This window comes from Pogona vitticeps, chromosome 2 (genome assembly GCF_051106095.1).
Source record: "Pogona vitticeps strain Pit_001003342236 chromosome 2, PviZW2.1, whole genome shotgun sequence".
In the NCBI taxonomy this organism is placed as follows: domain Eukaryota; kingdom Metazoa; phylum Chordata; class Lepidosauria; order Squamata; family Agamidae; genus Pogona; species Pogona vitticeps.
In genome coordinates, this window is record NC_135784.1 from 25,696,796 (window position 1) to 25,709,979 (window position 13,184).

At 43.3% G+C, this 13,184-nt stretch overlaps 1 protein-coding gene across 3 annotated transcripts; it reads left to right on the forward strand.

The window, feature by feature from the left end:
• Positions 1-110: 110 nt before the first annotated feature.
• LOC110091471 (uncharacterized) lies at positions 111-11,198 on the forward strand. 3 transcript variants are annotated; one of them, XM_078388492.1, is made up of 7 exons: positions 111-3,261; positions 4,210-4,281; positions 4,552-4,675; positions 4,836-4,918; positions 5,228-5,351; positions 6,522-6,620; positions 7,811-11,198. In XM_078388492.1, exons 2-7 carry the CDS (start codon positions 4,219-4,221, stop codon positions 9,703-9,705), a joined length of 2,388 nt encoding a protein of 795 aa, XP_078244618.1. In that variant the 5' UTR covers positions 111-3,261; positions 4,210-4,218; the 3' UTR covers positions 9,706-11,198. The 3 variants fall into 3 exon arrangements, with proteins under 3 accessions (XP_078244618.1, XP_078244617.1, XP_078244619.1); XM_078388491.1 differs by having other exon boundaries at positions 111-3,251; XM_078388493.1 differs by having other exon boundaries at positions 111-3,251; positions 4,587-4,675.
• Positions 11,199-13,184: the final 1,986 nt, after the last annotated feature.

A 13,184-nucleotide genomic window follows, 5' to 3' on the forward strand; every position in this document is an offset into this window, starting at 1 on the left:
CACCGAGTGATCTCCAAAATGTCCTGTCCTTGGAATAGTATCCCATCTACCCTTGGTGATTTATTTCTGCCTAATGCTTTCAAAGCAGCTTTCGCTTCACTTGCTAGAACTGCAGATACTTTGTTGTAGGATTCCTCTTCAAAGGAGTCTTTCATCATTTTATCTCTTATGATAGATAGAAACTATCTGAGCAGGAGAAATAAAGGGGATTCATCTTCACTTGTCATCCTCCTCCATCTCCATGTGCGGCTGGCAGCACCAGCTGGGCCATGGGGTTGGATCAGGGCAAGGGTAGCATCATGGCCTACCCAGGAGAGGTCAGGGCAAAGCCAAGCCACCCAGGTGGAGTTCATAAAGAAATCCACTCTAGCCAGGTTTCTGTAAGGATGATCCACAGGGATGAATGGTCCTCTCGCAATCTCAACCAGAACCAAGACTACTGCTATCTACAAAACATAGGGAAAGCAGGGGTGTGTAGGACAATTTAACTGATATGGTGGTATCTGTATTCAGGGCACCCCGCAGAACCCCAGCAGGGGTGGAGAAAAAACAGACCTGCTTCCAAAGGCTTTTTCTTTTCTTTTTTTCATGGATTCCCGAGAAAGCACCTTGGTGGCAATGGAAGGGAAATTTTCCAGGCCACTGAGTGACCGAAGGAAACACGATAACAGATGAAATAGTCATGTCTTTCCCCTCTTCCCTTCAAACTAATCGTTTGACTACTTCATGTGTTATCGTGTTTCCTTCGGTCACTCAATGGCCTGGAAAATTTCCCTTCCTTTGCCACCAACGCATTCTGACTTTTTGCTCCACCAGCGCCATTCTTTCTCCACATCCTCTTTAATTCAAAGAAAAAATAATTGGGGGGGGGGGGAAGACACCTCTTTCATAGGAAAGAAAAGGAGTGGTGAACCGAAAAAAAGTGAAAAAACTGAACATGCAGCAGGCACCCCTTGGGAAAAAAACCTGCTTCTGTTTCTACCAGTAACATCCTTAGCCATACTTCTAAACTGTGTGTACATAGTGGGAGGGCTCTAATATCTGAGAAGAAAGTGCAATTCATGACTCAAAATGATTTTCAAGAAGTTGGACAACTGGCGAAAATAAAAAAAAAGTATCCAGAAAGGAAAATATAAAGTTTTACATTTGGTGAGAAAAAAACAGATTTGCAAAGATAGGAGGGGTGATAACTGGATTTGCACAGCAGTATACACAAAAAGGATTGTGAGGGTCTTAGTGTTTGTTTGTTTGTTTTTTACCACCCATGTGGCAGCCAGGGCCACTCATTTTAGTAGACCAAAGCTAGGTGTGACACAATATGGCAGCTTGAAAAATCCACTGTATTCCTAGGCAATGCCCACAGCCATGTTACGTCTAGATACAGGGAGAATTAGGGAAGACCAAGCTCAAGAAGGAATGGAAGAAGCTGGGCATGTTTGACCTGGAAAAGAGAATACAGTAAGGCGAATTGACCTGATGGTTTCAGATTGGAAGGTCTCTCACATTGAAGATCGAATAACTTCTTTTTCTACCACTTCAGAGGATAGGACCTCAAGCAGCCGATGCAAATGGTGAGAAAAGAGAGCACGAAGAAGAACTTGGTAACACGCAGAGCGGTTTGACCGTGGAATGGACTACCTCGGAAGGCGGTGCAGTCTTCTTCCCCTGGAGGAACAATGGGTTGCCTTCCAGCTGTGTAGTTTTGTGATGCTGTGGGATACACATGTTGCTCTATTTCTTCTTTCCCTCTGGTCCAGTTGAAGTCATGGAGGTGCGCAGGGGGGGCTTTCTCTATACTGCAGTACCCCAGGTGAAGAACATCCTCTGCTGGGAGGTCCATTTGGAATGAACATTGCTCTTTATCTGGCACATTAACAGCTGGCTGTTCGCTGGAGTACTGGGGAATTACGAAGATGGTACTTTGGTCATCAATCTTTCAGTGTGGTGCTTTTCACTTCATGGTCTTAATTGTTTCACAGTTTTAATGAGGCTTAAAATAGTTAACCTTCAGATTTGGAGGAAGTAATGAGATAAATATGCTTTCAGATCTCTGATTATCTTATTTATTGTCAGCTGAACCCTATTTGGAAAGGGGGACCCGGATGAGTTATGCCACATCTGTTTCCTTACCTGGGATGCCGCTAAGGCTGGCCTGAAGGTATGAAGAATGTCACTGTCTGGAAAGCAAAACAAATGGGAACCTAGAGCTGAAAGTTGATATCGATGAGTTACTGTGAAACTAACAGTTTAATAAAATACCTTGTGACACATGCAACAGAAATAGAAAGATAACTGTTTAAAATTACAGTCATTTAATGCAATAAGATTAGATCTAGTATTGATAGTATCGAGCTTTTTTGGAGTTTTGCACACCTGTTTCCTTTCCTCTTTTGAATCAGGAGTTTTCTTTCCCACTGATTGGGGATTGAAACCTCAGCTGCCCAAAATCCCTACAGGATGAACTGGAGCGAGAAAGGAGGGCAGCCAAGACAGGGAAGAACCGGTGAGCAGGTCCCAACATGGTCCCTGCCTAGATAGCAGGGGGGCACCTCAAAGCAGAAGGTTGCTGCTCCCAGAAAGTTCCTGATCCTTGTTGGTCTTATTGTAGGACCAACAATTTATATAAAACTCTATGCAATTTTTGCAAAGAGAAAGAAAAAGATAAAAAGCCAGCTCAAGGTTTTCTCAGCCTTCCACCCTTCTGAGACTGGGAAATTAAAACACACAGCTCCTTGGGGAGCCAAGCGGTCCTCGCCTAATCCTGTTGCAAAGCCACCCAAAGAGCGCTCTCCAAGGACACTCGGGGGGGGGCATTCTAGAAATGAAAATACAGTAATAAAAATCAATAACTCTTTGTACACAGTATAGGCAATTTAATACAATAATTTCATGTACAGCATTAATAGCCTTTTGTTCCGCTGGAGTTTGTACACTTGATCCCATTCCGTCACTTCATGTGGATCTCCCTTCTCATGGATTCCGGACTGAGATCTCAGCCGTCAAAATCACTGCTAAGGCGCGACTAAAATGGAAAGAGTTGGAGCAGGCGAGGGAAAGTCAGCTTCTGCCGCTCAGCCCTCCAAGGGTTAAACGAACCGAGTCCAATTTCCTAGAGAGGAAGGAGGTTTGAAAGGTGAGGAGGAAAAGAAAAGAACGGACCTCCTTCGGTCTTCCGGGAAAGGGAAAAAGAAGGGGTGTTGTTGTTGTTTTGGTGAAGCCACTGGATGGAGGGACGAAGAGGCAAAAAAGAGGTTAAAAAGGGTGAGAGTGGGATGATGGGGGGAAAGGGATTGTAAACGGCTTGAGAGAGGGAGGGAGTGGATGCCCGATCCCTTGCTAAGGAGCAGATCCATACAGTCCTGCTGCAAAATTCAGGCTCTGATCTCCCTGTTTTTTCCCCCTGAAAAGGCCACTTTCTGAAGTTCTTATTTATTTTATTATTTATTTATTAAAGTTATACGCCGCCTATCTAGACCGAAGTCTGCTCTGGTTCGTTATCTTCCTCGATCAGTCGAGTCTCCGTGAGATTTAAACTGGGATTGGAAAAGACGCACATACAATAAAGCCTTTCTACCTAGATTTATTTATATATTTATTTATTTAAGATTGGGAGAACGACATTAAAAAAGTTTTTTTTTTCCAATTCACCACCAGCCCTCCCCCCAGAACAAAAACAAAAACAAAAAAAACAGGGAGGCTGTTTCCATTTTCTTACCAGAGAGGAAAAGGGAGATTGGGAGGCTGAGGGTGAATCTCAGGAGACCAGTGAAGGCTTCAGACTCAGAACTGGGAAGACTGCGAAAAGCCGTGGTTCCCCTTTCCCCCCAACCACTGCCCAATCTTCCTGTCAGGAAGCAGCCTTTCAAACAGCTTGCTGTGTCTGACCTTAGTCCTGGAGGGACGCAACTGAGTCCCCTTGAAGACTCCTGGCCAGAGAGGCCCCCAGTCCGTTTCTCTAAGAAAGGGTTGGAAAATGATCCTGACTTCCATGTGAATTTGAAAGCGGAGGAGGTCCCAAAGTGGAGACTGGTGGGATTGTTCCTCAGCTCCACTTCCTACTTTTTAAGCAAACCGGAATTTTATAGGGTTGTTCTGGAGAGTCTGCAAGGAGGGAAAACTTGTAAGACCAGAAGGTGAACTTTTGCAGGGCCATCTCTGGCCTATGGACCAGAAACGGTCCTTCTTATGCTTTTTTTGTCTTCCTCACAGGCTTCAGAGATGCCATCTGGGTTGCCCCTCCTGGATGGTACAGTAGAGGAAATAAGCTTGCAGACACATCAGGTAAAAGAAGGCAACGTGAGAGAGAGACAGAGAGGTGAAAGGGGAATCCATTGCAAAGCTGTCTCTTCTATCTCTGTAATGACTTGTATGCCACTATTTCTCGTGGTTGTTGTGGGTTTTTCAGGCTCTTTGGCCATGTTCTAAAGGTTGTTCTTCCTAACGTTTCACCAGTCTCTGTGACCGGCATTTTCAGACGACAGGACTTATAAATAAACAAATTCCGGCTGGGTGACTACTCCTGAATAGAAAGTGTTCCCTTTCTTTCCTCAGCTGGTGTCCTTTGAAGATGTGGTTGTATATTTCAGGAAGGGAGAATGGGATCTCCTGGATCCAAGCCAAAAAGATTTGTATAAGGAGGTCACGTTGGAGAACTACAGGAACGTGGCCTTGCTGGGTAAGGAAACTTTTTTTGGTGAAGAAGGGGCCAAAAGATGATGGTTGGCCTAGTCCAAGAGGTTGTAAATTCCTCTGTGGGACAGAATGCGGCCCAAATATGGTTAGAAGAGGATGTACTGTTGGAGAACAACTCTATGCTTCCTTTTTCTGTCTCACAGGGAGTGTGATGGCAACAGAGCCGGGCTTTAGATCATCACCTGCTGGTGTTAGACTGGAGAAAATGGCTGTACATCTGGCTAAGGTAATGAAGGGATTGTTGTGAAATGGAAGGGGACCGTCGTGTATTTCTTAGGACATCCTGGATCTTGTAAAGATGAATTGATTGATTTGGATTCCTACACTGAGCATGGGGTTGGACTCAGTGGCCTTATGTTCCCTTCCAGCTCCATTATTCTCTAATTCTATGAACGTGAAAGCAAAAAAGTTAGCAAAGCAATTACGAAGAGATGCAAGAGGACCCTTGTGTATTTCCTGCGATGTCGGTTTGTTAGGAAACTGGCTGCTGTATATGTTTTGAGTATATTTAATTATTTTTTCCTCCTTCTTCTAGCTCGAGTCCATCGAGGAGGTGGCAGTGACTTTCACCCAGCAGGAGTGGAATCTCCTAGCTCCCAGCCAAAGAGCTCTGTATAAGGAAGTCATGCTGGAGATCCATGGGATGGTAACCTCTCTAGGTAAGGACAGAATCCAGGCAGGGCTGAACGTCTCCTGGATGCCTCTCTTGTTGGGTGGAACACAAATGTGCCCCTGATGGTGCATAATCAGTAAGCCTCGCTCTTCCCAAGCCTCGTCTTCTGGCCCCAGTACTAGCTGGGAGCTTTTTTTCTAAACAGAAAGCGGGTAGGAGCTTGGCCGCAGCCAGCATCAAAGTTTTCCACTTCAGGGCTTTCTCCGAGGTGAGCAATGTTTATGAGAGTATAAGGCATTTTCCTATCCAGTAGATCTACCTGAAAACAGAATTATGGGCTTTCTATTCCCTCAGAAATCTAAAAATCATATCTGTCACATTTATGACGGATTAGGTGGTAGACGTAATGAGATCAATACAGATTCCTATTCTATATGTTTTTTCCATTCTCGGAGGCTTAAAGGTGAGGGGGGTGCCATTTTTTTGCATAAGTTGTCAGAGGGGCTGCTTGTGTTTGGTAAAGAGGTGACCCTTCCGCGCTGCTTCTGCTTGTCCCTTGACGGTCAGTTCTAGAAGGGGAGCTCTGGAGTTTCTATTCCCCCTCATGGCCTGTGTGGTGTACAGTTCCTCAGAGCCGTAGCCTTCCCTATTGCTTTTTAGTGAGTCATCTGCGCCTCTCTTTCTCCTTGTTTCTCTAATTAATCACGAAGAGATACGTTTCTGCTCAAGAGTGTGCCTTGCTTGGTAGATTCCAAGGTAGTCAAAGGTCTACACCAGGGAGTAGATACTTTTTTACTTTTATTTATTTATTTATTTATTGAGCTTATATTACACCCATTTAAACATAGTCTACTCTGGGCAGGTCACAGAACGCAGAATAAAAACAATTAATATCAAATAATATTCCACAGAAGGAGAGTCCTACCCAGAATCACAATGGAGTCCAAGGTCTGCGTTGGCAAAATGGAACCAGAAGGCGGGTGGCCCATTGAAGGGCATTAAGCCGTCAGAATCAGAAGACAGCCGAAAGTACAAAGTGATCAGAACTAGAGCCACCATACACACTGGTTTCCCACCAGCAGCAGCTATAATTTTAGATTGAATTTGTAGAGCTGGAGGTTAAAAACTGAGTAATAAATGTAAATGAGAATCAAGCTGAGAAATTTGTTGAAATGTGACATTTTCACAGTCACCAACCTGCCCCTTTCTTTCAAAGCCATTCCCAAACCAGACCTCATCTTCTCGCTGGAAGAAGGGGACGATCCATTTGTCCAGGACTCTGCGGAGCATTGGAGATGGGCAGGCGCCTGCTTAGGTATGCGTTGTATTATTGAGGGGGGTTCCCTGTTAATTTCAGCTTGGGGATGATGAATCATTCTAACTGAGGGACCCCTTTTCTCCTGCATTGTAACCAAATAGCACTATATAGATCTATTCAATGTGTGGCAAATGCTTAGCTTGGGTTCTAAGTACAGCTCGATAAACAGGTAGAGAAGCCGTGAGTTTTCCCCAGTTTTCTTTCTCTTTCTTTTCCCAAGCCGGGTTTTTCTCCTGTTGTTTGGATAGCCTTCAGTGCCTCCTAAAGCTATCCCTAAATTTATTTTTTTATTTAAACTAAATAAATCTCCTGTATGATCTCCTGTATGGAGAATTAGTGCAGGGAAATCACCCCAGAGCTGCGATACAAGGATATCTGAGCATTCAGCCTTGAGGCAGGTGGTGCATCATGGCCTCTCCCAATTTGAAGAGATCCTTGTCCAGCAGGCTGAGGCAAAGAGGCAATCCCGAAAGCAGCCAAACCAAGGAGCTGGACGGGACAGATTGTATTTGTCTTCAGTGTGGAGGGGGTTGTCACTCTCAAATTGACCTTCTCAGCCATGCTAGACGCAATTCCAAGTCCTCTATTCAGAGAAGTTACTATAGTCTCTCGAGACTGAAGGATTTAAAATATTTTTATCCTGCCATTCTCCTTAAAAAGGACCCAAGGCTGCTTATATCATTGAAAGACAATATTTAACGCTGAAAACCATAACTATACAATGGTGGTTTACATCATTAAAATCCAGGAACAAAAGTTAACTTCAATCAGTCAATCAATCAATCAATCAATCACAGAACTGTTTTCCAAAGCAGGCTACTTATTTAAGATTTTTATCACAGAATAGGCCAGTGCCCTCAAGACATATTTTGGCAAAGATATTCCTTAACCAAAATCTCAGATTTTAATATTCTGGTTAGAAGATGTGTCAACCATAGACATCATTTCAAATGAACAGTGTCAGTTGCAACTTGGGATTTTCCCTTCAAAGCTGCAATACATTTTAGACAGTAACATTTTATGGTTTGGGGTTGAGTTCTGGTTAAGTTCGTCTTCTCTCCACTTGACATAGTTTCTTGCTTCTGGAATTAATTCCTAGCTGCTACGACGGTTTCTGAAAAGCTTCTTGCTCCGAAGGTAAAACTCCCTGACAATATGCTATATCTCATTTTCTCTCCCAAATTTAGGTGTTGGTCAGGAAGATGAACACTGCCAGAAGGTACCTCTTCTGTCATGGAAAGTTACGAAACCCAAGGAAGGAAGACAGATATTTGGAAATCCAGAAGGGCCAGAGAATCAAATGGAGAAGGAGTACAAGAAAGGAAAGCAAAAATCCTCTGGTTCTCAGGGGACAGATGGCAAATCAAAGAGCTATGGCACAATCCAGTCAGAATCAGAACAGTATCACTGCATGGATCTTAGAAAATATTTAACGGACAGCGGAGCATTTTCAGATCAAAACAGCAGCAAAGGGAATAATCCATGTAAATGTATGGAATGTGGGAAAAGCTTCAGTTGTAATTCTATCCTTGTTATACATCAAAGAATTCATACGGGAGAGAAACCATATAAATGCATGACATGTGGAAAAAGCTTCAGTCAGAAAGGGAATCTTAGGAAGCATCAGAAAAATCACACAGGAGAGAAACCCTATAAATGCTTGGAGTGTGGAAAGAACTTTAGTTACCAAGGGAATCTTAGGAAACATCAGAGGGTTCACACAGGGGAAAAGACATACAAATGCATGGAATGTGGAAAGACCTTCTGCCAGAAACGGTTCCTTAAGCAGCATGAAATGATTCACACAGGAGATATGCCATATAAATGTACTGAGTGTGGAAAAAGCTTCAGTCAGAAAGAACAGTTTAAGCGGCATCTAAGCATGCACACAGGGGAGAAGCCATATAAATGCATGGAGTGTGGAAAGAGCTTCCATCAGAGCTCCACCCTTACTACCCATCAAAGGTATCACACAGGGGAGAAACCATATAAATGCGTAGAGTGTGGAAGGAGCTTCTGCCATGAATGGTTCCTTAGGCAGCATGAAATGATTCACACAGGGGAGAAACCCTATAAATGCATGGAGTGTGGAAAAAGCTTCAATCGGAAAGTGCATTTTAACCGGCATCTAAGCATTCACACCGGAGAGAAGCCACATAAATGCATGGAATGTGGAAAAAGGTTCTATCACAGCTCTGCTCTTACTGCACATCAAAGTACTCACAGTGGAGAGAAACCATATAAATGCATGGAATGTGGAAAGGGCTTCTGTCGGAGCTCCGCCCTTACTACACATCAAAGGATTCACACAGGGGAGAAACCATATAAATGTATGGAGTGTGGAAAGAGCTTCAGTACAAAAGAGGCCCATAGGAGGCATCAGAGGCTTCACACAGGGGAGAAACCTTATGAATGTACAGAATGTGGAAAGAACTTCTCTAGGAAATGCACCCTTACGCGGCATCAGAGGGTTCACACGGGAGAGAAACCTCATAAATGCATGAGGTGTGGAAAGAGATTCATTGATAAAGTGATGCTTATGAGGCATCAAAGTTTTCACACGGGGGAGAAACCCTATAAATGCCAGGAGTGTGGAAAGAGTTTCAGTCTGAAAACAGATCTTAGGTTGCATCAGAGAACGCACACAGGTGAAAAACCACATAAGTGCATGGAGTGTGGAAAGAGATTTGCTTATGAATGGATTCTTAGGCAGCATCAAAGTATTCACACAGGAGAGAAACCCTATAAATGCATAGAATGTAAAAAGAGCTTCCGTCATAAGTGGACCCTTAGGCAGCATCAAAGAATTCATACAGGGGAGAAGCCTCATAAATGCCTGGACTGTGGAAAGAGTTTCAGACAGAAAGGGAACCTTAGCCTGCATCAAAGGCTTCACACAGGGGACAAACCTTATGGATGTACAGAATGTGGAAAGAGTTTCAGTCAAAAAGGGCAACTTAGATTGCATCAAAGAACTCACACAGGGGAGAAACCATATAAATGCATACCATGTGGAAAGGGATACTGTAAGAAAACAGCCCTTAAGCAGCACCAGAGGATTCACAGAGAGGAGATGGCATAGAGCAGAGGTCCCCAACCCACAGTCCATGGCCCGACAGACATCCCACCCCCCTGCATGCACTCACTCCCGCACGGCTGATTTACGCATGGATGCAAGCTCCAGCATGCCTGTGTGAGCACCACACCAGTTTGCACATGCGCATGAACGGGAGAGCAGCATGCCACCATTTGCGCATGCACCCGCATAAGCACCACACTGCTGTTTGTGCATGCACACATGCTCATTCACACATGCACACAAGTGCGGGGATTGCCCCGCCTCCCCAGCCTGTCCACGAGATGAGAAAGGTTTGGGGACCCCTGGCATAGAGTGTGGAATGAATGTCACATATAATGTGTCTTCGGCTGAATCAAAGTGTTCAAAAAAGTGGAGCTGAAGAAATGTATGGCGTATGGAAGTTGATTTAATTGGAAAGGTTACCTTAGGGAGCTGCAGCAAACTCACTCAGAATAGAATGCAGGAAGTGGAGAAAGTATCAGTTTTAAAATCTGGTTTTTGGTCAAAAAAATTTACCTGTTTCAGAAATCCAAGTCAAATTAGCCACTGGAAGACTGATGTTATCTGCAGATATGTCAATGGCTTGGCATTCACTTTTGTCAAGTGAGTGTTGTTCACTCTGGATACAGACAATATTTTACACCTTAAGAAAAATGTTCTGATTATTCTTCATATAACATTTTCTCATGCTTGGCACCTAGGAACATGTTTTATATCAAGCAGAGACATTAACCTTGTCTTTTATTAAGCGAGCTCAAATTATAGGAAAACCATTTCAAAACTGAAAAGCAGTATATGTATAAAATATGATTTTAAAAAGGGTTGATCCTTTATGTACAGTAATTCAACAGAAATGAATTGAGAAGTGTAAAGGAACACTATTAATTTGCACACCTGAATTCTAGAAGATGATGAGCCTCTTGCCCTATGGGCCAGACCAGCAAGCAATGATGTTATCACTTGACGTTGTTTCTATGCTTCTTTTGTTTCTGTTTCTATCGTCTATCTTTTATACTCAACTGACTTTATTAACTCAGCCAGTAAGATCAGTACTACCCTAGGTGTTTCTCCACTCCTATTCCTTTGTAAATGTTCAACCTGGAAGCTTGTGATTATAAAGTGTCTTTGCTCTGTAATTATATTTTGGAATATAAGAGTTTCTTGCAGGTTTCAATGCCAGGAAACATACAATAGCGTAAACCAATCAGCTCAGCAAGTACCAGTTAAGAAAACATTCCATTTTTTTCATTGATTACCTTCTATAAAATAATGCCTTTCAGTGTGAACAAACTATGTATGACCTGTTGTAGCAAACTTCATTATTATTGAGTGCGCTTGGACATTACGAGCCAGGAAACATGAATATTGTTCCCTGTAAGCCAGTTTAACCTAGCAAGACAAGACACATTTTTGTTCACTTTCGAGTGTCACTGTAGTTTTAGTTGGCTTTGTGATCAGTTTGTTTTGAGAATAAACTAGCTTATTTTGAAAACCAATTCATTTATAGTGTATCTCCAAAAATATTCTGCTTTTTCCAAATGCTTAATTTAGATTCCGGAACCATATGGGAAGCCGCACAGAGCAGAAAGGATTGACAGATTGATAGCTCTTTCTCGATTCTGTGTGTGGTGGTGCATGGCCAATCTTAGTTGGTGGAGCGATTTGTCTGATTAATTCTGATAATAAACGAGAGTCTAGCATGCTAACTAGTTACGCGACCATGTTCTCTAGACTCACAAAGAGAGAATGGCTTAGTAAGAAGGCGACGGCATATACCAAGATCCAGGTCTATAGAGCCTGTGTCCTGAGCACACTCCTGTACTGCAGGGAGTCCGGGACCCTCTCATTTTCTCTCTTACTGAAATGGTGGTATCTGTATTCAGGGCACCCCACAGCACCCCAGCAGGGGTGGAGAAAAATCATAGACCTTCTTCCAAAGGCCATCCTCTCAGCTTGTCTCTCTCTTCCTGTGACTAAGATGTGGTGGCCAAGCTAGCAGGAGGCTCTGGCCAAGCTGGCAAAAGGTAAAGTAGAGAATACGACAGGCCTGAGTGTTTCTAGCCACACCGTGCTCACCCATGGTCCCTTGTTGGCAATGAGATATTCACGTTAAATTGAAAGGAAAAAGCACAAGAAGAGGCTTTTTCTTTTCTTTTTTTTCATGGATTCCCAAGAAAGCACCTCCAAAATTTCCTTTCCTTTGCCACCACCACATTCTGACTCTTTGCTCCACCAGCTGCATTCTTTCTCCCCCTCCTCTTTAATTCACAGGAAAAACAACGGGGGTGGGAGGGGCACCCTTTCATAGGAAAGAAAAGGGGTGGTGAACTGAAAAAAAAAGAGAAAATACTGAAAACAAAAACTGCAAAGGAACAAGAAGTAAGAGTTTCTACCAGAAACATCCGTATTCATATTTCTAAACTGTGTGTATGTAGCGGGGGGTTCTAATATCTGAGAGGAAAGAGCAACTCAGGACTCAAAATGATTTTTAAGAGGTTGGGCAACTGGGCCAAAATGAAAAAAAAAAAAGCATTCAGAAGAGGAAATGGTTTACATTTGGGGAGAGAAAACCAGATGTGCAAAGATAGGAGGGGTGATAACTGGCTTTGCACAGCAATATACACAAAAAGGATTGTGTGGGAGTTTCTTAGTATTTATTTATATGTTTGTTGGTTTCTTTTATTTACCACCCATCTGGCAGCCAGGGCCACTCATTTTGGTAGACCAAAGCTAAGCGTGACATGCACAGTATGGCAGCTTGAAAAATCCACTGTATTCCTAGGCAATGCCCACAGCCATGTTATGTCTAGATACAGGGAGAAATAGGGAAGACCAAGATGAAGAAGGAATGGATGAAGCTGGGCATGTTTGACCTGGAAAGGAGAATACAGTAAGGCGAATTGACCTGATGGTTTCAGATTGGAAGGTCTCTCATGCTGAAGATTGAACAACTTCTTTTTCTACCACTTCAGAGGATAGGACCTCAAGCAGTCGATACAAATGGTGAGAAAAGAGCATGAAGAAGAACTTGGTAATACGCAGAGTAGTTTGACAGTGGAATGGACTACCTCGGAAGGCGGTGCAGTCTTCTTCCCCTGGACGAACGATGGGTTGTCTTCCAGCTGTGTAGTTCTGTGATGCTGTGGGATACACATGTTGCTCTATTTCTTCTTTCCCTCTGGTCCAGTTGAAGTCATGGAGATGCGCAGGGGGGGGGCTTTCTCTATACTGCAGTACCCCAGGTGAAGAACATCCTCTGCTGGGAGGTCCATTTGGAATGAACATTGCTATTTATCTGGCACATGTACGGCTGGCTGTTCCCTGGAGTACTGGGGAATTACGAAGATGATACTTTGGTCGTCAATCTTTCAGTGTGGTGCTTTTCACTTCATGGTCTTAATTGTTTCACAGTTTTAATGAGACTTAAGATAGTTAACTGTCAGATTTGAAGGAAGCAATGAGATAAATATGCTTTCAGATCT